This window comes from Mus musculus, chromosome 16, assembly GCF_000001635.26.
Source record: "Mus musculus strain C57BL/6J chromosome 16, GRCm38.p6 C57BL/6J".
Lineage (NCBI taxonomy): Eukaryota > Metazoa > Chordata > Mammalia > Rodentia > Muridae > Mus > Mus musculus.
Window position 1 is genome coordinate 36043844 of NC_000082.6, and position 27758 is coordinate 36071601.

The 27758-nt window shown below is 45.8% G+C and overlaps 1 protein-coding gene across 1 annotated transcript; it reads right to left on the bottom strand.

Moving 5' to 3' along the window:
- On the bottom strand, positions 1-27718 carry Fam162a (family with sequence similarity 162, member A). The gene is made up of 5 exons (NM_027342.2): positions 27627-27718; positions 8443-8565; positions 5999-6107; positions 2536-2644; positions 1-248 (listed from the first exon to the last, which is right to left on the bottom strand). The coding sequence occupies exons 1-5, from the start codon at positions 27658-27660 to the stop codon at positions 156-158; spliced, it is 468 nt and encodes a 155-aa protein (NP_081618.1). The 5' UTR covers positions 27661-27718; the 3' UTR covers positions 1-155.
- Positions 27719-27758: the final 40 nt, after the last annotated feature.

Sequence of the window (27758 nt, forward strand, 5' to 3'; positions counted from 1 at the left end):
CATTCTTTAAGAAAATGTATTTGTTCCTCTACAGCATTAATAGGGAAGTGGAATACATCTGTGCAAAATACATGTCTGCAAAGTGAGTCTCAGATTGTATCCTTTGTAAAGCAGGTTTCTTGTTGCAGCCTTACTCCTGGGTTTTCCAAATACTTCTAGTCTGTTTTGGCCTTCATAGCTGCCTCCTCTCTCAGACGGGCTTTCCTTTCCAGGTTCAAGCTTGTTAAAGACTCATGTCTTTTCGCAGCCTAAAAGGAAATACATTTGGAGAGATGATGGCAGGTCTGGAAGGCTGTTCTCCCCTTGTGCTGAGAGCAGTAGGCTAGCTGTGCAGCACAGGCCAGGAGTGGTCAGCTGCCTGGACACTGGACAGTCATGCTCTCTACACACCTTCCACCCCCTCCCGGGAGAGAAATACACAGCTCCCCCTTCTCTGCATGTGCGGCCTCTCTACAATCCCATGTCTTCTTCACACCCTTCCCTATTCTACAATATACAGCACTTCACCTCCACTTTTCTCCTTTCTGCTTCCCTAACTCGTGTACACTTTCCTGTCTTTCTAGCCTTTTCTTTTAACAAAACATGCAGCTTTGGGAATCCCTGATGACTTCTAGAATTATCTATCCCAGAACTCCACCCCTTCAAAGCAACTGGCAGCAGGGGAGCCCCTGCCATTTCTTTGGCTTCCCTCAATGGGAACTGTTAAAGTTGTATGAAGCTTCTATAATCAGACCAATGTTTATGTCAAGTATGTGGATTTTCTGACATCCATGTTACTGCACATGTGAAGAGTTTGGTGGGAGGAGAAAATGGATGGGAAACAAATGTCAGCGGTAAGACAAAGCATGATGGTAACTAACTCCTCTCCTAAATGACGTTAGCGCAAAAGCTTCTCCTCCTAGCACAGCCTGGAAGGTGCTGGAGGACGTCCTAGGGGGATTCACTCCTGGAGATCTTGAACGTCAGCCAGCCATCTCTCACACTTCTAGAAACCCACGTGCCCGTGCACAGGCTTCTAAAGCTTTCAGTCTGAGAACCATGAATGGGAGGTCAGAGGTCACACGAGGAGATGGGAAAAGTGAAGTAGAACAGGCTCACTTTCAAGAGAACTTCTCCCAGGTCAGCCCCCGTGGCCCTTTGTGCCCCTATGAGGCCAGACTGAAATGGCTAGTGCGTTTATGTGACCGCAGTGTCACCGCAGAGTCCCCAGTTCCCTTCCTTTTTACTCTGGAGTTGCTCAGGAGAAGATCAGTTGACAAGTGCTTCTTCAGAGGTAGCTTTTAAATATGGACTAACAGTTTCTCTGTGTGAAAGCTGTAACACAGAACTAGACATGATTTTCAAAGTGTGTGTCTGAGTTTAAAAGCAGGCGCACACACACTACATTTTACTTATTTTTATTTTGTGTGTATAGATATTTACCTGTATGTATGTACATGTACACATATGTGCATGGTATCTGTGAAGGCCAGAAAAGGGTGCCAGGTTCCCAGGAACTGGAGTTACAGATGGTTGTAAGCTGCCATGTGGGTGCTGGGGAACCGAACCTGGGTATTCTCTACAAGGGCAGCAAGAGGCCCTAACCACTGAGCCATTTCTCCAGCCTCCAGAGTAACTATATCTTAATAACAAGATGGTTTAATAGGATATTTGGTACATGCAAAATTAGATCTAAAGTTTTTCTTTTGATTATTTTTGTTTTGTCTGTAGAGCCCTGGCTGTCCTGGAACTCACTCTGTAGACCAGGCTGGCCTCAAACTCAGAAATCCGCCTGTTTCTGCCTCCCAAGTGCTGGGATTAAAGGCGTGTACCACCACCGCCCAGCTTGAATTTTTTTTTTTTTTAATTTCAAGTTTTTGTCTCCATTTACTATGTGAGTTCTGGAAAGTGTATGGTGCATGTGAGCTTCAGGTTCCTTCATTACAAAGCCTGCTGAGAGAAAGCGCTCTCAGGTTCTCACATCCAGTGAGCTTAACAGTTGCTGCTGTAGAGCACACATTCTGTACTGAGGAGCAATTTTAGCTTTACCTCAATTATGTCTAGGTTCCAATTCTGTCATTAGGGAAATGCATGGCTTTGGGCAAGTATATGCCAATACTTACTTTAAAACGCTATTATTTATTGTGTGTGTGCAAACACACATGTGCTCCAGAGTGCATGTGGAACATCCAGGGTGAGTCTTAGGAGTTGGGTCTCTCCTACCAGCTATTGGGACGAAGAGACTGAACTCATGTCATCAGGCCTCTGCCGCTGAGCTCTCCTTCTCCAGCCTGCTGCTAAAGCATCCGAAGCTACACTTTCCTCCTCTCATGGTAGCATCTGTCTAGCAAAGCAGTTGTGAGGGGCACATGAGGACACCACTCAGAAGGGCCTGGAGTGCACTGAGCACTCAGTCAGTACACTAATACAGAGTATTCTGCGAGCCAGTAAATTCACACGACGTGTTCCCCTTCACAGAGCTAAGGTGTGAGCCAGGCACCACGTTCCTCCATCTTTGGGGAAAGCATGGTGAGGCCGAGAGGAGCCCACTCTCACCTTCTTGCCCTCAATAACCATATAGATGCATCCTGCCACGGTCAGGGCAATCATTAGATAGCTGACCTTCACCCGGAGCTTGTTCTTCGCAGCATCAAGCATCTCAAATCTAGCAACAGAACGAGAAAGCCGTATTAACCCTTCTCTTTCTCAACTTGTAGCAGGATCAAACACTGTGCATCGCAACGTTTTCTATTCACAGACAGTGATGTCTGTGAATAGAAAAAAGAAGCTAGGACCTAGGGACCTCATAGCACCTTGGAGAGGGTTGACCAAGTTCAAGACTAATCTTTTTGGTTGTTCTTGGAGACAGGGTCTTTCTTGCTTTATAGCCCAGGCTGGCCTTGAACTCATTCTTCTCTCAAAAGCTCTGCTATGAGCTAAAGTAAACTCACAAAGACACAGTTCAGAAAGAAAACAAACGTGGAGGAGTTAATATACTTTTTGTACTCCACATTTTCACTTTTTGGGGGAGCGGAGGGTTAAGACAGGGTTTCTCTGTGTAGTCCTGACTGTCTCCAGGTGGGAGAAGGACCCTGAGCACACACAATGAGACATAAGAGCTGGAACCTGGGAGGCAGAATTGTGCATGGAGCTCTCCAGGCTCTGAAACTGACCCTGCAGGATGGAAGGAACCAGGGACAAATTCTAAAGACAGTGAATGCTTACTTAACTGCTTAACTAAAATCATTGGAGATCCCACCAGCCACAAAAACATTTTTAACAGGTGTGGTGATTTGAATGAGACTGTCATCCCACAGTCTAGAGCAAATAAATCCTTGGTTGACTTGGACCAGGAGGCTGTTCTTCAGTGACAGGTTCCTAAGGGGAAGAGTTGAGGATGAGGAAATAAAGAAGATGGGAAGTCAGGACCAGGAGGCCGTGCATAAGCTGATAGCTTATGCCAAGCAAGTTTATTAAGAAGAACACAATTTGTTTGTTTGTTTGTTTGTTTTTTTTGAGACAGGGTTTCTCTGTGAAGCCCTGGCTGTCCTGGAACTCACTCTGTAGACCAGGCTGGCCTCGAACTCAGACATCCACCTGCCTCTGCCTCCCAAGTGCTGGGATTAAAGGCGTGCGCCACCACTGCCCGACAGAAGTACACAATCTTATAGAGTCTTCGAGGAGGATGGGACAGAGTCAGCAGAAAGCTGCCATACAATGCTTCTCGAAAGGATCCCAGGCTATCTCAAGTGTGTCACACACAGACAATTCCAATTTCTCCAGGGGAAAGGCAGGTTCCCAGGAACCTAAACGTTAAGTCCTTTGAGGCCCTGGTCTCAGACTAGAACCTTGTCATGTCTGCTCCTGGGCAACAACACAGAACTAGCATTCTTTCTGTCCTTTACTCAGGGCTTTGTCTCCAATAGGTGGCACTGTTTGGGGAGGATTAAGAGGCGTAGTCTTGTTGGGAGAAGTATGAAGCTGAGGACGGGCTATGAGGTCTCAAAGCCACATGCTTTTCCTAGTTCACCCTCTCTGTCTCCTGCTTACAGTTTGACAGTCTCATGTCTGCAGCCTGCTGGGCCCTCACCATCTGGAAGTCATAGTGTTGTATAGAAGCACCTTAAAAGGAACTGATACAACACCATTTTATGTGATTGGTCAACTAAATCTTACGATCCTCCCAAACAGTGGCACAGCTTACACTGAGGAGACCAGTTATAAATAGATTTAAGGGTGGCCATGACAGTTGCCACCCATCTCAAAAGGAACACGTTTGATTTAAAAAAAAAAAAAAAAAAAAAGATCACAGGAAGTTGCAAGGAAAATGTGGTAGGAACTGGAGGAATAGGTAGCTAAATGAAATCAAATCACACTTCATGTATGTATGAATTCCTCAGAGAATGATAATAATGAAAGGCGAGATAGTATCGGGTCTGAGAAGATCTTTGAAGGAGACAAGGGAGGCAAGGTTTGCTGAGCAAACACTGAACAGCACCCTTCCCCACGCCCCACCCCCTGGTGTAGATCATCTCGTTTCTGCTAAGATATTATCAAGGAACCAGGGCACGAGCAAGAGCTGGGCTAAGGAAGACTACAGCTTTCCTGCTGCTAATTCCAGGGACGATGACGTGCTCTCTCTAAAGCTCTCCCACCCTGCTCATAGCAGGGCGCTATGAGCGTGACACAGATACAACCTGCCTATCTGGGCAAGACGTGCTGCTTGAACGCTGGTCTTTTTCAACTGTGACTTGAGGCCAGAGGCAGAAGGCCCAGAACTAGTTTCTCGTTGACAGGGAACTTAGTTAAGCCCCTTACTCTGAGGAGAAGAACGCCCACAGCGGAGAGCTTCACTCCTGGCCAACATGCTGGCCAGTCAGGGCCTATAGCATAAGACTGAGACAGGTTTGTCCCCAGGGGAAGTATGACAATGCCTGGAGACATTCTTGAAGAAAGTACTGCTTCATCAAGAGGTAGAGGCCAGGGATATGGTTAAACATCTTTCAGCATACATGGCGGTTCATAAAGCCTAAAATATTCCAGTTCAAAGTGTCAACAGTACTAACTAAGGCTGCAAAACTCTGGCTTAGGGGAACCTGAAGAGATCACTTAGAAATTCGGAAAAAGTCTAAGTTGCAGCAGAGGGTTAAGGAGGCAGGTGGGAGAAGAAACCCCTCCTGGTTACCAGCGTGACCAGCGCAGGACAAGGGCAAGGTTTAATTTGCTTGGGTCTTTGAGGTTTCAGTCCCAGATTAATGCATCCATGGCTTTGGGTCTGTGTGGGGGCAGGATACCCTGCAGAAGTGTGAGAGGATGGGGCCGGGTAGTACTTACCTTGAAGGAAGCAAAAAAGCTGAAGAGATTAGGATCCCTGAATCTTTCCCATGAGGCCTTACCCCCCACCCCTAGTCCCTCCTTTTGGTTTTGAGATAGGATTTTTCTATGTGGTCCTGGCTGTTCTGGAACTCACTCTAAAGACCAATCAGGCTGGCCCTGAACTCAGAAATTCACCTGCCTCTGCCTCCTAAGTGCCAGGGCTAAAGGTGCCACCACCACCTGCCTAGGCCTCACCTCTTAATGTTTCTATGACTTCCCAAGAGAGTCAACACCTGTGGGCACTTGGAAGCTGTTTAAGATCCAAACTAAAGCAGCTGCATCCAATTACTCCCAAGACTGACACTTGTGTGGATGCTGTAGGTCATAGTTACGATCATTATGCTAAGCTTAAAAACAAACTAAACTAGTGCATATTACCATTTCGCGCTGTTCTGGAGCTAGGAGATGTAACTAAACAACAGCTGACTTCAGCACCTGACAGATCCCTCAGTCGCTAGGAAACAAGCTACAGTTTCCCAGCACTCTGTTCTGGGTACTCCTAAGTGGGAACATGTAGAGAATGAGGGATGTTCGTTCCTACATCTGGTCAGCAGGTTTTACACAGGACGCAAATGCACTCTGCTTTTCCCACTACAGACCAGTGAGAACTGCAGGCCGAATACAGGCCCAGCTCAGCACTCACGAGATTGTCTCTGGGATCTCTTCCTCCTTCTTGAAGCGGCCTGACCACAGCAGGATCTTCTTCTCAAAATCTGTGGGCTTGTGCAGCGGCACCCCGTGTCTGTAAGACTCTGTGGGGAAAACAGGAATCTGGCTTGAGACTTTAATGCTCAAATCAAGTGATGAAAAAAAATGCTATTTGTATCTTTCAGTTATTCATTTAACACAGACACCAGGAGACTGCAGGCTGGCCCAGAGCTTCATGTTATGTGAGCAGGATTGCACAGAATGCCTCATTTCCCGAGTGACAATTCCACAACACTCTGAGGATTAAGCAGAAGGCATGGAGCCCCACTCACTCTACAGTGGAAAGTTGGATGGAGAGGGTGAGCTGAGATGGTCAGCAAGGCTTGCCTGTCTCTAGGACAATAAGAACAAGGCAAATCAGTTTAGATTAGATCAAAAGACCTTCAACCCCAAGCCAAGGAAAAGATCTGCCTGATGCTGTCTCCTAAGTACTGGGGATTGGTTCTAATTCTTTTAATTAATCTGGCCTCCAAAATCTGGAATCTGCATGTCCCGACAGTGAAACAGTGAAGGTCCTTGTCCCCAATTAAAGAGCCAATGGCCAATGGCTGGGCAGGTAGACTGAGGCAGGACCTTTGGATTTGCATGGGCTAGGAACTGGAAGAGAGGAGAGAAGAGATACGCCATGACAAGGAAGAAGAAAGACCAGATGTAAAGGCCCATGTGAGAATCAGGAAAAGTGGCCACTTAATTCAATTGTGTTTGAGTGGTAGAGATGAAATATAGATTTTAGGGCTGGAGAGATGGCTCAGCGGTTAAGAGTGCTGACTGTTCTTCCAGAGGTCCTGAGTTCAATTCCCAGCAAACACGTGGTGGCTCACAATCATCTGTAACGGGATCTGATGCCCTCTTCTGGTATCTGAAGACAGCTACAGTGTACTCATATGAATAAAAATAAATCTTAACGCTGGTGCCTTTAATCCCAGCACTTGGGAGGCTGAGGCAGGTGAATTTCTGAGTTCGAGGCCAGCCTGATCTACAGAGTGAGTTCCAGGACAGCCAAGACTACATAGAGAAACCCTGCCTGACTCAAAAAACAAAAAAAACAAAACCAAAACAAAACAAAACAAAACAAAAACAAAAAATCCAAACAAACAAACAAACAAAAAAACCCAAACCAACCAAACAACAATAACCCTGTGCCTCAAAAAACCAAAATAAATAAATAAATAAATCTTAAAAGGAAAAATAGATTTTAAAATGATGTTAACTCAGAAGTACCAGAGGGGAGTATTTGCTAGCAGCGAGAAGGAGAAGAACTGCCTAGCCTTTTGAGGTAGTCAAGGCATATTAAAAATAACTGGGGTATATATTTTTCATTCTCTAACCGAGAGGGCAGTTGGGCTGGGAGTGAAACCTGCCAGGAGTAAAAGTGGTTTAGCTAATTCCCATTCCACCCAAGTGCAGGGGCTACAGACCCCATCCATCCATCACAGATGTGCTTTGAAGCAAGGAAGGCATTGTGTATCTCAGTCTTCACACTGGATGGAAGAGAGCAGAGGGGAAGACTGTAGATTGGGCAAAAAGTCCAAGCAGGAGGGAGATCTGATGGAAAAGTGAGGAGCTAGGCTCTGAACCGGAGTTAAGACAGGGAAGGAGTCCGGAGGACCCTCAAACCCGGGGCCTTACTACAAAACGTTATGAAGATGACCAGTTAGGGAGGAAAGGGCACAAAGGCCATCTCAGATTTGTCTGAATGAATCAATGTCCTCTGAGAAGGTCCCATAAGTAAGGAGGGAGAGCCATCGAGGATGCCTTAGGGCACTCACAGGAGGAAGCTGCAGACAGTACCGCTGCTGTGCTACAGCTGTGCACTGCCCTCCTTCCCACAGTGGGGGCAGGGATGAGAGCTTACTTAGCCTCAGGTATGTAGGACAGATATGGCTGAAGTCAGTGTCAAACCTAAAACTTATTATATTTCGTTCCAAACATAATAGCTTGATGTGGTTGAGATGACTCAGTCAATCATGAGGACAGAAGTTCAATCCCCAGGACCTTCCAAAAACAAAACAAAACAAAACAAAGAGCCAGGAGTGAGGGTGCATGCCTAGACTCTCAGCACTGTGGAGGCAGAAGCATTTGCTGGCCAGCCAGTCTGCAAATTGGTGAGCTTCAGATTCAGTGAGTGACTTTGTCTCAAGAAATAAAGTAAGAATGGTTGAGAAAGACAGTTGATGTATACTCGCAGCCTACACACACACACACACACACACACACACACACACACACACACACAGTTGTGCGCCATAACTACATGACTGAGCATGACACAGGAACACTGGCCAACCTCTCGGGGTTCTTCTGACTGTAAATAGTTGTAGGGTGTGGTAGGGATGTGAGCTGCCTATTCCATAAATAGACAAAGCAACACAAACTTACGGGTTGGAGTTTTGGGACTTTCCTGTGGCTTGGTGCAGAATCCATTGATCCTCTTCAAGTCAGTGTTTCTGGTAAACCTTAGAGACGAGGAAGCATTTCTTTCATATAACCTAAGACAATGTCCTAAAAGAGAGATACATATTTTAGAGAGAAAGTCTGATGCTTTTTGAAGCTGAGAAATTCCTGCACGTGGCCGAGTGTGGTGGTGCAGGCCTATAATCCCAGCAGTTAGGAGGGATAGGAAGATCATCAGAAGTGTGAGGCTAGCCTGGGCTACATGGAGTTTCAGGCCAGCTATATAGCAAGACCCTGTTCACCTCCCCTCCCCTCTAAAGACAAGTCATTTATATGCACAAAACACAAATTAACTCCTTGGAAGGCTGAGGCCTGAGGGGGTCACACAGTGAGAAGAGGGTGAGCCCAGGCTACTCTATCTTGAAGAAACAAGCAAAGAAAACAGACAAAATTTCAGCTCTTAGAAAATTTAAGTTAGCTTGTTTAGAAAATAGAATATATGCAAAGCATACAAGACACACACATGTAGGAAAGATGACTGTATCTAACATGTTATGCTTTAAAATAATACAATTACTTTGCTGACTAAGAGACTAGAAATTTATAACGTAACATTCTATCAGTAAATGCTATGCAGGTACTTTCCACATGTGTCTAGTCACGAAGGCAGCATGGCAGTATCACTCCTGTTTCTTAAAGACAGGCAGTTGAGGTCTGTTAAGCGTCAAGCTAGCTTTTAGCAAGGTTGTGTATACTTCTTATTGCACCCACGGAGACCTGGGTGTCATGGGACATGGTGGGACCTATCTGGCACCCCAGCATTGGGAAGCAGAAGCTGAGGAACCCGGAGTTCCAGGCCATTCTCGGCTACATAATGACTTGAAGGTTATTTTGAGACTTTGTCACAAAGTACTAAGCCTCTTCCTTCCCCACTCCAAGACCTGTGAGTTGATTTTGTCATTTAGCGATACTGAATTCATCAGCACAGGTTACCCTTTACAAAGTTTCCCATCCATCCTTCCTTTGTGTGCTCAGAGGTAACTGCTTCATACTGATTTCATCATGGACCGCAGGAAGGCAGCACCCTTTTCCACGTCATTTGGCCCTTAGGTCAATAGGATTGTGGGATAAAAGCTTGCACAAATAAACACATGTACACAAGGGAGCGCTCTCGCGCATTTGCTTACACACGCATACACATACACACACACACACACACACACACACACACACACACACACACACACACACACACGTCTTCTTGCAACCTTTGCAGGTGACCTTCTATTTAAAAGCAGTGTAAGGAGTGCCTGCATCATAGTGTGTAAAGTTTCTATTATCTGGCAGTCCTCAAATGTTCCCATCTATGGTTTGGAGGGACCTTTGAGGTGGCTCCTGAGTTCCTTCCACATGAGATAAGTGGGTGCTGACAGCTTCCTTCCTCTCTGACGACATGTTCCAGACCCACTTTGAATGTTTCCACCCCTAACTTGAAGTTACACATTCCTCCAAAAGGATCTGGGGAATAGTATTAGAGACCCCGTAGGGACATTACTGTCACCATTCCAAAGCCTTTTTGGTGATCAAAGCTAGTGTCTTAGGATTACTATTGCCGTGGTGAAACACAGTGACCTAAATGAAGCAAGTTGGGGAGGAAAGGGTCTATTTGGCTTATACTTCCACACTGGAGTCCATCACTGAAGGAAGTCAGGACAAGAACTCAAACACGGCAGGAACCTAGAAGCAGGAGCAGATGCAAAGGTGATGGAGGGATGCTGCTTACGGGCTTGCTCCTCAAGGCTTGCTCAGTCTACTTTCTTATAGAACTCAGGACTACCAGCCCAGGGATGACAGCACCCACAATGGGGACTGGGCCCTCCCCCATCAGTCACTAAGCAAATGCCTACAGTCTGACCTTATGGAGGCATTTCTCAATTGAGGTTTCTCCTTCCAGATTACTCTAGCTTACATATTAACAAAAAATTAGTCAGCAAAGAAATTGATACCTTCGTTAAAGAATATTTTTAAGAAATATATTTTAGCCAGAAATTTTTACTTTACATATGAATAATTTAGCCATAATGATTAAACATAATTAAAGGCAGAGATATCCAGAAAGTCTTAATGGGAGTGGAAAATAGGGAGTCACAAAACATGAGGTCATGGCATGAGACAGCAGGTTCCTGGAGTGGGGACTGTAGAAGAGCCCATGTCTAGGGACAAAGGAAAGAGGGAGACTCTGAGGTACCAACGAGCAGGAAAGCAAGCAGGAAGGTGCAAGCAATGGATCTAGCTGGGCCCTGGCACTCTCTGATGCTCTGGAAACAGAGCTGGAAGACGAAGGACATATTTTGTACAGGAGCTCACAGCTGCTCTATGGGCTCACGTGCATTTGCTAGGATAGTGCGCTTGCCTGTGAGTCTCAGCCTGAGAGTAAAGCAGAGAGGAAGAGGAGGAGAGGTGGCTGTAAGTGTAGCCACTCTGTCTCCTCTGCCCCTCACTCATACAGACACCCAGTCTCTATGGATTCCTCAATTTGTCTTCATAAGGGATGGGAGGCTGTAGTTTTCTTTTGATGTATTTGCTGGATTATACCAGATAATACACCCTCATTAAAGGAATCAGGAAGCGTTTTAAAATGGGAATCTCACTACGCAGCTCAGGCTGGCCTCAAACTCTCAACCCTCTGCCTCAGCCTCCAAGTATTGGGTCTGTCTGTGCGTGTATGCCATCACATCTCGAATAAGACCTATGTAAGGCTCGCTTGAAAGTTCCTGTCTTTTCTTTCCTTTGCCCACATCCTTAGTCACACTAGGCAAACACTTCATATGGAGCTACATCTCAGCCCTTCCTCTTCCTTGAGCGTTGTAAAGGACCACTTCCAATCCTCCTTAAGTGTTTGGGGGCAGAGTTTCGGTATTTTTTTCCAGGTGTGTCCTTTTCATCTACTTTATGTAATTTCGGGCATATAATTACTTTTAGTATTATCTTGTATTCTTTATGTATTTGGTTGGCCACAGACATCTCTTTGTAGTTTCGTGGTCACCTGATAATTAGACAAAGTTTCCACTAATAACTCTGGGAGCCTTTGCTGTCAGCTCTGAGAAGATGAAGCCCTCTTAGCTCCAGGCTGGCAGCTCCCATTCCCCTCAGCTCTGAATCCCCACTTACACAGAGCCACAGTTAGGCAAGTGTGAGGGTCTGGAGCCTCCCTCGGCCTTTCTTTCCTGCACTCCATCCCAGCAGCAGCCCGGAGCTTGTCAGGCCAGAATGAACACTTTCCCTAGCTTTTCCTTCTAGATGTGTGTGTTTACCCAGCTCCCACCTCTGCACCATGATGAACAAGCACCAGTTTTCCATAAATGTCCCAGAGACGAAGCTGTTTGCATAGCTTCCAGTCAGGTGAACCACGAGCATTGTGAGTGGAAAGTTCCTGCCAACTGCTACACGGATCAAATGATAAGAAATCGCGAGCCGGGCGTGGTGGCGCACGCCTTTAATCCCAGCACTCGGGAGGCAGAGGCAGGTGGATCTCTGAGTTCGAGGCCAGCCTGGTCTACAAAGTGAGTTCCAGGACAGCCAGGGCGACACAGAGAAACCCTGTCTGGAAAAACCAAAAAAAATAAATAAATAAAATAAAATAAAAATTTTGGGGGCTGGTGAGATGGCTCAGCAGGTAAGAGCACCCGACTGCTCTTCCGAAGGTCCAGAGTTCAAATCCCAGCAACCACATGGTGGCTCACAACCATCCGTAACAAGACCTGACTCCCTCTTCTGGTGTGTCTGAAGATAGCTACAGTGTACTTATATATAATAATAAATAAACCTTTAAAAAAAAAAAAAAAAAAAAAAGAAATCGCTGGTGTCCGAGTGGGGAGCTGCTAATCCCTGCTGCCTCCCTCAGCTCCCGCTGTTACTAGGATTGAGGCTGCTGGTGTTCCAAGGCTGTGGAGCTGATAAGAGAATGAAGCAAACCAAGTTAGAGCTGCTGAGTCTCAGGGCTCTTACTACAGCTCATTCACTTTTCTTCAGTCAGTGTTCCCCAGCTCAGGAGGCCTTACAGAACCCGGGCAGCTTTCATTTACACAATGAAGGATGCCCTTACTGACTGACACAAGACAATCTGGCCCTCGGTGCAAAGCCACCTACAGAGACTGCTGGTAACGACCTGCTCACTTCCTCTGCTAGGTCTGTGACCACCCCGGCACTGGTGACCACAGTGACGCCACCCGAGGGCACCAGGTGTCACAGTCAAAGGAGATGACCTGCCCTCGCTCTCGCTTGCCTGCTCATTTTGAATGTGGCAATGCAGTATTCCAGGGCCAGGGCTGATCTGATTTGAGGGCAAATTGGGAAAATGAATGGCAGTGCCTGGCAGACGTGACTCACAGCAGGCTCTATCATTCGGTTCATGTCCCAACATCACTCACAAGTAATCTTTAGAGCAATCTGCAGCGCTACCAAGAGGCCAGAAGTGTTGACAAAGGTTGTGCGAGTGTGAGAAGAGATGCATCAATAGTTCTTCACAGGACAGACACATCCTCCAGACCTTGGTGTCAGAGTCAGCTGCTGGCCTGTCTGAAACACACCACACAGCTACTGACCTCTAGTGCCTCTTCTCTTTTAATTCTCATCCCCCTCTTTTCATCCAGAGCCTCATGATGTAGCCCAGGCTGGCTTTGAACTTATAGAAATCCCTCCACTGCTGGGATGACAGAATGAACCATCATACTCAAATGTGAGGTACATTTCTAACAGGCTGGCTAAACTGCACTTTGGAGAACCTAGTACCCCATCCCACAAAATGGTGGTGAACTCACTGTTGTTCCACCATTACAACATTCATCTCTAGGGTTGTGCTACACCAGGGAGCCACGGGTTTAAAGTGGCCAGAAGGACACACCCCACATAATGCTGTCCCATTCCTCCCCGCTGAAAGGCTAGACAGGAGCAAGGTTAACTGGAGCTCGGTAGACAGGCTCTATTCTCTAAACGGAAAACAGAGGGCAAAGGCAGTAATTATTTCCTTGGTGACCCCTTTCCGAAGAGAAACTGACACTTGTTCAGTTTCAGCAGTGATAATAAAAGCAAAATTACTAGCCTATAGTGTTCAGTGGCCACCAGCCACATAAATGCATAGAGAGATCTTTATTCATTCACCCAGCAGATAGTAACTGAGTATCTACTATGTATATGTGTAGGATACTTTGGCACTATAAGAGGCAGATAAAAATCTGTGCTATTATGACTTACATTCTAGTCTGAACACAACACACACACACACACACACACACACACACACACACACACACACGTATGTCAGAAGCTCACTGCTAAAGAGAAAAAATATAAATGAAGGACATGACGTGTATTTGAAATGAGTATGTGTCATATTTCAGAGTTAGTCAGGAGCGTCTCTTTGAAAATGTCACTTGTAGTTTGAGGGACCACAAAGAGGCCACTGAAAGTGAAAGGGTGTAAATGATGGGGGAGAAGTAGAATACGAGGCCAGAGGTATACCCAGGACAAAAATGGGGCTCGGGATTTGAAGGCCTATATCAGAAAACACTGCCCAACCTTTCTTGCTGTCATTCCATACTGTACGATAAAAACTTTTACCTCTCTAAAGGATAAATGCTGATTATAACATACACACATACGATATTTATACACTTTAGAAATATAACAGATGAGAATACAAATAATGTTCAAATGTTATTACTGAAAACAATCAGAAACTACTTGATGGGCTCGTGATGTTGATGTTATCATGAAATGAGAGCATAAACAAGCCACGTTTCATTATCTTTCCTGTCGGGTCCCTAAGAGATAAAACACATTGCCCCAGATATCCAAGACAGAAATTTTCCATCCTCTGGTGGATCAAAATTACAAACACAGAAACCAGAAGAAAAGCAGCCCTTTAACCCTGTGGGCGCACTTGAAGCCTTGCCTGTCCCTGGCTGACCAGTCAATGCTCGGTCCCCAGAGCCCTAGCAGGAAATCCAAATGAAGGCTCATGGCTGCCTGTAAGGCTCTGACCAGACCAAACTAACCAAACTGCTGGCTACTTTTAAGAGCAGAGGTTCTCAAACCGTCTACTGGAGCCAGAGAGACTACTGGCCCCCTCTGCCCAAGTTTCTCACAGTAGGTGGGTCTGAGGACGGGTGTTTCTAACATGCCCTAGAGAGCTATACAGCCTGTGTAGGGACTCACAGTTTGAAAACCTCTGCCACACAAGTATTGCTGCTAACTGTTGGGTGGGGGTGGGGTGGGGGTGGGGTGGGGGTGGGGTTGGGGGTGGGAGATGAGGCTGGCTGTGGTACTGACTTCTGGTAGTCTTTTTCTATAAAAATCTGCTTCAGTCCAGGATGACACATGGATAGAATTTTGGTTTTGAGTCTCAGGCTTCTTAGAGATAACTCATCACAGAGCAGCCTGGGACGTGACTAATCTCTAGTGATCAGTGAAGACAGATGAGAGTTCAGTCAGCATCCATGAAGGGACCTGTAGGCTATCTGACCGTGCTCTTCTACGCGGTGTTAAGAACTGTCGCTGGCTATGAAGTCTGATAGCGTTTATTTTAAAAAGCCACAGCACTTGTCAAAACTACTAAAACTGCATTACAAAGAGCAAAAACTTAAATATCCATCAGGACATCTTGGATCCACGTCCATGCTTCCTCCCTCTGACCACTTGACAGGCTGGAATCAGTAGCACCTTAGGTAGCAGGGGACACACTATAGTCTCAGATCTTGCTTCCTAAATACCAGTCTCTAGCACAAGGCTCCTCGGAAAGCAATGGCAGGGCTACGCAAAGGCACAGGGAACAAGAAAGACCCGGGACAGCTTTTAGTCCAGAAAGTAAGGGACTGCTCAAACACACACAAAACAAAACAAATCCCCATCCAAACAAATGAAGTAATATAAGGTGGTGCACACCTTTAGTCCCAGCACTCAGAGGTAGAGACAGATGGATCTCTGTGAGTTCAAGGTCAGCCAGAGCTACATGGTGAGTTCAGGCCAGCCAGAGTTACAGGTTGAGACCCTGTCTCAAAAACAAACAAAACAAAACCCCAAACCAATTAAACAAACAAACAAATGAAAAGGAAAATGTAAAGAGACACAAGAACTGATCTAAGGAAACATACAGGACGGAGACATAAAATACATATGGCGATTAGCTCTAACTCTTTAGTCCATGCTAATGTAAGTAACAGCATGAATAAATGGGGGAAAGGGATTTATTTTCCTTCCAGAAAATTCAAGCGTAGATCTCTGCTTCACTGATTCAATGTAGTGATTGGCTCTCAGACAGATTACATACAGAAAGGAAAAGGACAGCAACCTCCAAGGAGAAACTGACTGACTAAGGCTAAAAACTCATCAGTCCTAAGTCCCATGGGTCCCCTGTATATTTAATATGGTGTGAGAGAAAGACACTTTATCTCTGTATCAGATATTCTTCTTCAAAACCTATATCTTGGCTGATCATCTAAAAGTATCAAGCTCAGGGCTGGAGAGACAGCTCAACAGTTAAAAGCACTGGCTGCTCTTCCAGAGGACCTGGCTTTAACTCCCAGCACCCACATGGCAGCTCACAGCTGTTTATAATTCAAGTTCCAGGGGATACGATAGCCTCGCACTGACATACATGTAAGCAAAACACCAACCAAGGCACATGCAAGAAAAATAAATTATAAAAAAGAAAGAAAGAAATTATCAGGTTGATGAGAGACATTTTATAAAACACTTGGCTAATACTGTCAAGGTCATGAGAACCAAAGAATGTGAAGAAGACGCTTCCTCAAGCCAGATGGAACTAAGGACAGATGACAACTAAATGCCTCGCAGGACCTCAGACTGACCAAGTCCTGGACCAGAAAACGAGCATCACTGAGGACGAATGAGCTGCACTTGGGTTGGTATAAGACACTGATGTTAATTTCCTTGTTTTTGATGAGGCACCAAGGTTATGGAAGTTACTGGATGAGAGGCAAACAGAATTGTGCACCATCTATGAGTTTTCGGTAAAATTATTCCAAAGTGAAAATATTCTTTAGGATCCAGGCAGTCGTGGCACACACCTTTATTCCCAGCACTCGAGAGGCAGAGGCAGGCAGATCTGAGATCAAGGCCAGCCTGGTCTATAAAGCAAATTCTAGAATAGCCAGGGCTACACAGGGAAACCCTGTCTTGAAAAAACAACAAAAATCCTCCAATACACACATACACACACACACACACATACAGTATAGGTACTTGTGTCTTCGTCGCATCGTATTGTCTTTACCTTAGACCTATGTATTGATATCGCATATGAAAACAATTACAGAGAATTGGAAGTTATCTCACTCACATGCCAATATACATCAGGAATGGGTGAGGAAGAGAAAAGGCTGAGAATAGGAAACACACTCAGTTCAGGGTAGAATCAACATGTGCCAATATGACTACTGTGTCCTAGAGACAAGGAGAAATTCTGTGAGATAGAACCTGTTTTGTTAGTCTAAGCCAGTGGCTCTCAACCTTTGCAACAATGTGACCCTTCAATACAGTTCCTCATGCTGTGGTGACCCCAAACCATAAAATTATTTCATTGCTACTTCATAACTGTAATTTTGCTAGTTATGAATTGTAATGAAAATATCTGATATGCAACCTATGGGGGTGGAGACCCACAGGTTGAGAACCATTGTTCTAAGGTCTTGACACACTTGACGCTTTCAAGTGTGGCTGGCATCTTTAAGGAGCTTGTCAGAAGGGTATCCAGTTCCCACCAACACCTATTACAATGTCAACTTGCACTTTGGATGCGATTCACGTATTCAAATGAAGGTCTGCTTCTGAGATGCGAACAGATACCCATATCCACTCTGACAGTTGCTCAGGACGGACTGTGTGATAGACACCTGGAAACCAATGCTCTACACTGTTAAGTCTGGGCAGTGCTGCTCAGCCTCAGCTAGGGGCTTCATAGAGATGCAGACTCTCACAGCCAGCTGTAAACCTTCAGACCTCTGCCACCAATGATGAAAGATTCCTGAGCTGTTCTAATATGCAGTTCTCATGTGACACAGTTCCTCTTCACCACCATCATCCTGCTGACCCCAGGCTTTGTGAGTGACACAGGCTAGGGTTATCTGGGATAAGGGAACCCTAAGTTGAGAAAGCAATCCATCCAGATTGCCTGAAAGCAAGGCTGTGGGCATTCTCCTGTTTAATGAGGGATGTGGGAGGACCCAGCTCTCTATGGCAGTGACATCTCCAGATAGGTGGTCCTGGGTTGGAAAAAGAAGCAGGCCAGTAAACAGTGCTCTCCACAGTCTTCAGTCCCTATCCTGTCTTTCCCTCAGTGACTGTGATGGAGACATGCAAGCCAAATTTCCTCCCCAAGTTGTTCTTAGTGTTTTTTATTTTACATGTGTATTTAAATTTTATAAGTATTTTGCCTGCTTGCATGCATGCTCACCATGAATATGCCTGATGTTCTTGGGGGTCAGAAGAGGACATCAGATCTTCTGGAACTGGAGCTATAGAGGTTTCGAGCAACCATGTTGGTGCTAGGAACTGAACCTGAGTCTTCAGTAAGACCAAATGCTCTTAACTCCCGAATCATCTCCTTAGCTTCGCTGGTCAAACTAAGACACCAGGGTGCAACTGTAAAGCTTAATGCCTTTGTATCTGGCTGGGTACAAAATCCTTCCCCAAAGCTAATTCATTAAGCAGCAGCCCAATCTTACTGTTAGCTTCTTTTTATTATTGTTAATGCTCAACCCATTACTTCAGCTGCCAAATCCCAGTAGAGTGTATCTGCAGAGCACACAGCCCCTAGCAGTCAGTACTCACTGACAAGCTGTGGGCATGGTCCTACAGCTCTATCTGCAGAGCACACAGCCCCTAGCAGTCAGTACTCACTGACAAGCTGTGGGCATGGTCCTACAGCTCTATCTGCAGAGCACACAGCCCCTAGCAGTCAGTACTCACAGACAAGCTGTGGGCATGGTCCTACAGCTCTATCTGCAGAGCACACAGCCCCTAGCAGTCAGTACTCACTGACAAGCTGTGGGCATGGTCCTACAGCTCTATCTGCAGAGCACACAGCCCCTAGCAGTCAGTACTCACAGACAAGCTGTGGGCATGGTCCTACAGCTCTATCTGCAGAGCACACAGCCCCTAACAGTCAGTACTTACTGACAAGCTGTGGGCATGGTCCTACAGCTCTATCTGCAGAGCACACAGCCCCTAACAGTCAGTACTCACTGACAAGCTGTGGGCATGGTCCTACAGCTCTATCTGCAGAGCACACAGCCCCTAACAGTCAGTACTCACTGACAAGCTGTGGGCATGGTCCTACAGCTCTATCTGCAGAGCACACTGCCCCTAACAGTCAGTACTTACTACAAGCTATGGGCATGGTCCTACAGCTCATCTTCTCTTGGCCCTTGGGGTGAAACCCGTGCACACCTCTCTTCCACAGCACCCAGCTTCCCTCTGAGTGTCTCACAATGGATGACCAAAGCCCACTTTGCAGCCCTGACACTATTGCCAGTGTCCTCATTCTCTTTTCCCTCATGTTCCAGGGCAGGAACTGCCATGACCTTGGCTGGAAGCAGTTCCTTCTGAGGCAACAATGTTCTTCTCCCATGTCCTGGCTAAAAATTCATGTGAATAACTAGGTGGTTCTCATGTTAGCCCTCAAATGCCTTAAAACTAAACAAGGGTATTGCTGATGCTTTTACAGTTATGACAGGAAAGGGCAAATCTGAGGGGCTATGTGTGTGTTTGTGTGTGTAAATCGAAGCCAAATTTAAATCTCAAAAGGAAAAAGGAGATATATAGTATTCTAGGGATGGCCAAGTCCCTACATACCAGTTTATCGATACTGTATTTTTAACTTACTGAAATTGTGTTATATTTTCTAAGTGCTCAGTAGACTAAAAGAATGAGTTTTACAGATTGGCATTCTGGTCCACAAAGCTCACCTACCACAGAGCCGCTGACTTGGTTTCCGTAGGAGAAGCAAATGTGAGCTGCCCTGAATGCGCAGTACAACAAAACAAACAAACCAGGCCTATTACCTTGTCTGAGCCTTTGCAGAGTCAGACCCAATGGCATGGGACATCTGCAGCTGTTCTGACAAGGGATGGATTCTTCCTGGCTGCAGACACTGGTCTGCTCTGCTTCTGCCTGTGGCACTGACATGGGGAACTGCTTGGCAGGCCATGGCAAGGCACCAGAGCTTTCTCTACAGGCTTTCCAAAACCAACCGACAATATGAGGCCAAGCCACTCTGCCTCCTCAGGCTGTTGTGGCTCCCTCCCCCCCCCCCTGAATCTTTTCATCTGCTACAACCCCCATTCCCCAAGCTTGCCAAACATGCAGAGCAGTTTGGAGCAGAGAGAGAATAGTGTTTTAGGTACAAATCTTCAGGGCAGAAAGCAGGGCAGGCCCGAGGTGAAGGCAGAATAGGACACAGGAGCCGCAGGGGAAGCCATGGATGTGGAACCCTCCTTCTAGAAGCTTGTCTACACTGCTGCCCTGAGCGGTTGACACAGCAGGAGAGCTGTGATATCCGGGAAGAACCAGGTGCTGAGAAGCAGGACAGAGGGAACTGGAGGACAGACTGACACTGAGTTTTGTAGGCTGGCTGAGCTCCTAATTACCATTTGTAACATTAGTTCCATGGGAAAATTTTTCTGAGATTAGAAAAATAATACAAATTTATAAATAAATCTTTGGAACCTGGCCAGTTTTTAATAAAGTTTTTAAAAAGCTACTAGAATCTCATGGTTCAGCTACAACAGGATGGGAGTCGTTCCTTGTTGCCCCCATCCCCCCACACCCCAGCCTGCACACTCCCAATGGTGGCTGTGTGAAACTCAAGGCCTTTACTTTACGACAGCAAACAGGCTCCCCACCCATCTGTTTTTCTCATCCTTTCCAGCAGGCTCAGAAGAACACAAATCTCTCTTTCTGAACTAGTGAGCCCTTCCATCTGAAAGCCTCCTGAGCCACACTGTGCCAAGCTATCTGTGCCTCCATCCTCACTGTCCACTGTCTGCTTCCTGCCACTGTCCATCTTAAGAACAAAACACTGCAAAACCACATTTAAATTATAAAGTCAACGCTTGCCCATCACAGAAAGTTCGGAGGTACATAAAGGTGCAGTGTAGAAGTGACGTGCGATCGCCACGGCTCCCAGGAAGAATCCGCTGTGCTTTTTTCTGACTTTCTTATACGCACACAACCGATTTCTTATAATCAGATACTGTATCCTTATTATGGCACAAAGCTATAAGTACTATTTCTGGATATCAGAAATTACTCTGATTGATGTATAACACCCAACACAGATTTACCTGAATTTAATCATACCCAGTCAGTCAGCGAGAGCCAGCCAGTCACCCTGCCTGCCTGTCTATCTTGTCTGTCTCTGAAATGGGGAGTCGATGTTGCCCAGGCTGGTTTTGAACTCCTGTGTTCTCAGCTTTCTGAACCTGTAACCTCCTCAATAAATATCTTTATTGATATTTCTGATCATCTTCTAAGAGCCACACCCTGACAGTGAAGGGTTAAAGGACAGAATTATACTTTTTTAGTTCTTTATGTAACGATTCGAATTTAGGAAGGCAGAAACAATTTATATAGTTTAACCAGTAGACAGCCAGCTTGCCTGTCTCATGCCACAGTAAAAATGGAGGGTCCTGGGTATTGGAGAAAGCACTTACCATTTCAACAGGTCCTATAAATAAAATACTAATCTTCCTTTCAGAGGTCAAATGAATGACTAAGGCATGCACTAGCCTTCACTGACACGCTCTAAGTGTCGTGAGCCCCATCTACTCACACCCATACATTTCACATTCTCATCATTAGCCCGTTTCCCCTACCCTTCCCATCTTTGTGCTCTTTGGATTCTATCTTATCCTTCCTCAAGAACTAAATCCCTCCCTCCATTATCTTCCTAAATCTTTTCTTTTTAAACAATTTTATTAGATATTTTCTTCATTTACATTTCAAATGCTACCCTGAAAGTCCCCCATATTCCCTCCCCCCCCCCCCCCCCCGCCCTACTCCCCAACCCACCCACTCCCATTTCCTGGCCCTGGCATTCCCCTGTACTGGGGCATATAATCTTTGCAAGACCAAGGGCCATCTTCCAAATTCTTATTTTTGGTTTTTCGAGACAGGGTTTCTCTGTATAGTCCTGGCACTCACTTTGTAGACCAGGCTGGCCTCGAACTCAGAAATCCGCCTGCCTCTGCTCCCAAGTGCTGGGATTAAAGGTGTGTGCCACCACGCCTGGCTCATCTTCCAAATTCTTATTCTGTCCACTTCACTTGTGGGTACTTCGATAAAAACACTAATCAAAAGCAACTTGGGAGGAAAGGATATATTTGGTTCACATGCCTCAATCACAGCCTATCATGGAGGGGCATCAGGGCAAGAATTCAAGCAGGAACAGAGGCAGGAACCATGAAACATTGGCTTGCTTCCCATGTCTTGCTTAGCTTGTTTTCCCACACAACCCAGGACCACCTGCCCAATCTAAATGACCCATGGCTTACTATTTTTACATTTATTTGTGTATGTGCATGCATGAGTGTGGTGTGGCATTAAGCCAGAGGTCATTTGCAGGAAATGGTTCTCACCGTTACTGGGAGGGTCCTGGAGAGTCAGGGAGATCAAACTCAGGTCATCAGGCTCGGTGGCAAATGCTCTCACCTGCCAAGCCACTTGCCAGTCCTATCTTTTATGACCCTCTTTCCACTTCCCATCTTTAAGCTATCAGGACCTCCTTACTCTTACTTTGTGCCACCGTGGGAGGATTTGAAGGGCTCTCTAGCAGCCCGACACTGCAGACCGGTTTTGCCCTTTCCCCTTCCCTCTCCCTTATAAAACCCTTAGATTACATTCTTAAAGCTAGCCCTCAAGGTTTATTCCCTTTTTTGGCCACTGACTCATTCCAGAGACTAAACATCATGGTCCAGCAATCAAAATTCATTTTTTTTGGCGACACTGGCTAACCTGTACAATCAGGACTTACCAACCTGTCCTAGGGCTTCCCTTTCCCCCTAAAAAACCCACTTCAGTAGAGACACCTGCTTTCTGTCTCTGACCTATCCAGAGACTCTCCCCCAACCCCACGCTTGTCCCTGTGGGGTAATAAATCTCCATTGTGCTGAGAATTTGGTGTCTGGGTGTGTTCTGAGCTGACTCTGAGCTCCTGCCTCTCCGTTAGGATTCCTCCATTCTATTTTAATAAGTAACTTCACTACAATGGCTTCTATATTTTTTCTTCTCTTAGGTTCACAGGTTTTTTTTTTTTAACTGTCACTTTTTTTTTTATTAGATATTTTCTTTATCTATATTTCAAATGTTATCCCCTTTCCTAGTTTCCCCTCCGAAAATCCCCTATCCTCTCCCCCATCCCCGTTCCCCAACCCACCCATTCCTGCTTCCTGGCTCAGCATTCCCCTATACTGGGGCACAGAACCTTCACAGGACCTAGGGTCTGTCCTCCCATTGATGACCAAAAAGGCCATCCTCTGCTACATATGCAGCTAGAACCACGAGTCCCTCCATGTGTTTTCTCTGATTGCTGGTTTAGTCCCAGGGAGCTCTGGGGTTACTGGTTCATACTGTTGTTCCTCCTAGGGGGCTGCAAACCCCTTCAGCATCGTGGGTACTTTCTTCAGCTCCTTCACTGAGGACCCTGTAATGGATGACTGAGGTTCACAGGTTTTTAACTGAGAGTTCTTCTCACCATCACCCATAACCCACCAATACCTACAACACAGTAAGGTTTCTACTCTGCCCAATTAACGGGTCTTTGAGGGCATTCCTGTTCTTCTATCCCCCCTTTTGTGTGTGTGTGTACACACGTACCAGTCTTATTAGTTGCTCAAGCTGGCCTTGAGCTTGTTGTGGCTGCTCTTTTAAAGGACCTGAGTTCAGTTCCTAGCTTCCACATGGCAGCTCACAGCCCTCTGTAGCTCCAGTCCCAGGAGATCCAACACTCTCTTCTGGCCTCCACGAGCACTGCATGCATGTGTGCACAGACACACATTCAGGCAAACATTAACACATACAACATAAAAAAATATTATCTTTAAAAAACATTTTTTAATTATAGGTACAGGTGTGCACGTGAGTGCAAGTGTCTGTGGAACTCAGGAGAGGGCATCAGAGACCTTGGAGCTGAAGTTACAGGTGATTGGAAGCTGCCCCACATAGGTGCTGGGACCAAAGTCCAGGCCTCTATGCTCTGCAAGGGCAGCAAGTACTCTCAACCACTGAGTCACTTACATCACACATTACATCACACTCTTTACAGGTTATAGCAGTGCATCCTGTACACAGCTGCCTTTTTTTTTTTCTTTTCACAGCTGCCTTTTTAATGCTACAGCTTTTTTTTGAATCCTTCTCTTGTTGCCAAAATTCATCTGGCTCCAACTCTTTACAAGCTCACACTTCCCCCCGTAATGCTCCAAGGTAATATGAATTTTTCCTTGCTGCTTTTCCTGTTTTACACCTCTCCAGACTCCTAACTACCTCTTTTCTTTGCTCAAATCACTTCCTGTTTCCCAGAAGCCTTCAGTTGATAATCCTATCTCCTTAACCTTTCCCTTCCTCTAAATTCTAAAGTCAGTAGTGTACTGCCCCCTGGGAGGAAGAAAGGGGCAGGGAGTCCCTGACCTATAGTGCTTTCAAGTGACCACAGCAGATTTCAAGCTGCCGAGATGACATTACCATTTTTGAAGTTGGGGTAAGTGCACAATGCCAGCAGGACCCAGCTCAGCAGCACTCAGTATGCTCTGTAACCTAGAGCCTAATACATGCTGTATGCTCTCTAGCTGTATTATATGGGTTGGTTTATACACTGCAATAAAAAGCCCTAGGAAGTTGGCAGTGTATGGGGCACACGGTGTACGCTCAAATAGAAACTCACTGGCATTACCTGGAGCAATATGATAAGCAAAGTCAAAATTGTAGTAGTTATAATGGATGTGATCTCATTTAGGGTTCGTTAGCAAGAACAGATAAAAGAACAATGAAGGAGCAAACTGGAGCAGAACTAAAATCAGAGTGGGAGGCAGATATTGGTTATGTCCCAGCTTTGAACCTACGTGACCCTTAGCAAGCAAGTTCCCTTCCTATGCCGTATGTTTCCTCCTGCAGCCAGGGTGGCGGTGCACACTGACATCCCAGTGCTCAGAGGCTGAGGGTTCCAGGACAGCTGGGTAAGTAATGAGGCACTGGCAAGAAGCCAAAAGCAGTACTAAGTTCCTTCATCTGCATACATTAAGGGACTAGATGACTTCTCAAATACTGCTTGGCTTCAGTGCTCTGGGATATGGGTTAGACAGGGGAAGCCCATGGTTTCTGCACTGGTGACAGCCATGAAAAGGTCACTGTAAAAGCTGACAAGTCAATGGAGCACAGGGCAACAGAACTTCTTCAAGGTACGAAGAATACTATGTAAGTCTATTCATTCTTCTGACTCAATCACCCTACTGAAAGCTACAATGTCTTGGAGCCGAGGAGATGGATCAGTGGATAAGTCTGACTCCTCTACCCTTACGTAAGGAGCCAGGTGTGGCTCCTTAGTGCTGTAAGGAACAGCGCGGTGAGGGGTGGAGACCTGAGGATCTCTGGGTTTGCTGGCTGCCAGCCTAGTTCCAGGCTCAGTGAGGGAATAAAGTAGGGTGATGGAGCAGGAAACCCATGTCCTTCTTGGGCCTTCACCCGGGCACAAAATGTGTACACAGACTCCACATACAACACACATCTAAATAAAGATACAATATCTTAAAAGTTGTATCTATTTTATTCAGCTTTCAGGAGAAAAGAGATGTGAAAACTTACCTTATATTTGCTTAATCCAAGATATTTCCTAGAGTCCTTCCATCGAAACAATATGTACTAACAGATACTTGTAAGAGCTGAGAACTTAGTAACTCTATGGCAAAGCTAATCTTGATGCTAATGGAAGTCATGGCAGGGTGGGTGAGAAGCTAGTTAGCCTCGGAGTCTTAACAGTTGTGCTTCTTAAGAGAACCGGCACTGCTGGGATATGGACGTTAAGCCTCGGTCCCTCTTCCTAGTACATGATCATAAACGTCAGAACATGATTTCAGAAGCTCACAAGACCTCTCACCTGTAGCAATTCTGTAACAACTTTGACCTGCATCTATCTACAACTACATTCATGCAACAAGCAACTAAAGCCCATAAACCCTCTAGGCTGTTTGCGAAGGGAGTCCACCCAGGAGTTCCAAAGGAAGCGGTTACGCACAGCTCCACTGCTTAAATTGAGGACCTTATTCTGAATAGTATTCTGAATAAGAAAACAATGCCTAGATTACATTTCTAATTGAGCTGCCACACACTTGGTCAATGTTATTTATCAAATCGCAGTTGGTTCTTGAAAGTCCATTTGTGTATGAAAGTGTATGTCCACCTCACAAACACATCTGCATTTCACCTTAAGGAGCCCCAGCTGCACCGGGGAGGGTATCTGTGAGACCAGCCTGGTCCACATAGTGAGGTCCATGGCAGCCGGAGCTACATAGTGAATGTCCCAAAAGAAAACAAAAAAGCTCCATCTGGCTATAAGATGGTTAACTTACACATGCGCATATTCCAGCAGCAGCATCAACAGCAGCAAGGAACTCGGATAACACAAACTCACTGCCCTCCTTTGGTGCTGACTTTTATCACCAGGTGGTGCTACACAAGTTATTTAGCCCTGTGATTTATGTTTATTTATAAAGACAGGAGGGAATAAGATTCAAGGGGGGCGCTGTAGAAATCAGATAATGTAAATCAGAAAGCGCTTTTATTAATAAAATAGGTAAAAGTAAAAGAAATCACTGGAAGGTGCTCACAACACACCAGACACTCACAGATCACCTGGCAGTCGTTGCCCATAACATCCTTGGTGTGCTATTAAAACATTCCCCATCGGAAGTAAAATTGTTGTTAAATTGTGCAAGGAAGTCTGTCTTGGTTAGAGGCCCAGCAGAGAAGTTCCAAAACATCAGAAATCTTCCAAGACACTTTAGCTTTCCATGACGTGTGCTACAGTCTAGAAAAGTAACTACTGCCAGTGTTTAAGTGACTTTCACATAACTCACAGGTTGCTGATTCTTTTGCTTGCTCTTTTGAAAACTTTGTAATACTTAATAAACATGCACATCGAGATTTTAGATGATTAGATCTTAACTGATACAAATCAAAACCAGTAAAAGAATGAGTGCTTTTTCTCTTTCTCCGTTTTCTTTCTAGAGCAGAGTGGGTGTGAGTTTTTAAGGGTGTAAGCAATGCTGACCCATTGAAAGGTCTTTCAGTCGGTAAAATCTAACCTCTTCACCGGCTACTCTTTACGCAACTATTCTCCATGTACTATTTTTTTTTTTTTGCATTGCTTCAATTACATTTACAATATACATTACTCCAATAACAAAACGTGGAGCTATTCTTTCTCTAAAAATTTAACAACTCTGTAGTAATTTGATGCCATGGAACAAAGGATAGATCATGAAAGTTCATAAAGATGATCAAAAGGTAAGCTACCCTCTAAAGACCCTCAAGATACAAGCTGCAAACTCTCTGATTTCTCAACTTGATAATTCAAGGCTCTCTAGATTTCCCCGAGGCGGGATACGTTCACGTTACCAGACTCCAAAACACTCAACCGCTCCAATGTTTACTGAGAAAACAGGCTATAGACCTTACGTTATTAGCATAACACTTTCCCCTAAGAGAGTCCCGGCACTTACCGCACTATTGTTTAAAAGTATGTACTACCACCCACAACTTAAGGCAACAATTACTCGTATTCTGTGAGATCTTTGAGTCCCTCACCTAAAGAGGGAGGGACAAGTAGGAAGGCACAAGTAGAATAACGGATAGGAGAAAGTCAGGGTGGAAAGCATTACTTCCGTGGATAACTCTTAATAGGAGCTCACAGGAGGATGGGGACCAGGTGGAGGCATCAAGGCACTAACTTAAGATGGGAGCTGCGTGAATGAGCGCCAGATACCAGGGTCTCGGCCAGCCCCCCGCGTCTGCTAAGGCGCTGCGGTCCTCACACGGTTGCAGTAAGCAGGACACCCCCACCGGCGATGCCCCCTCCTGCCGCCCGCAGACCCGCGTCTCACCAGCCGCCAGGCGCAGGCCGCCGAGGCTCCACATGGCCACCCGCTCCGCCGACGCACAGCACCCCACGGCGGCCGCGGCGCTGGCGCTCAATGTCACCAAGGGCCCGCGTGGGGAGGGCGCTGGCGGGGTGG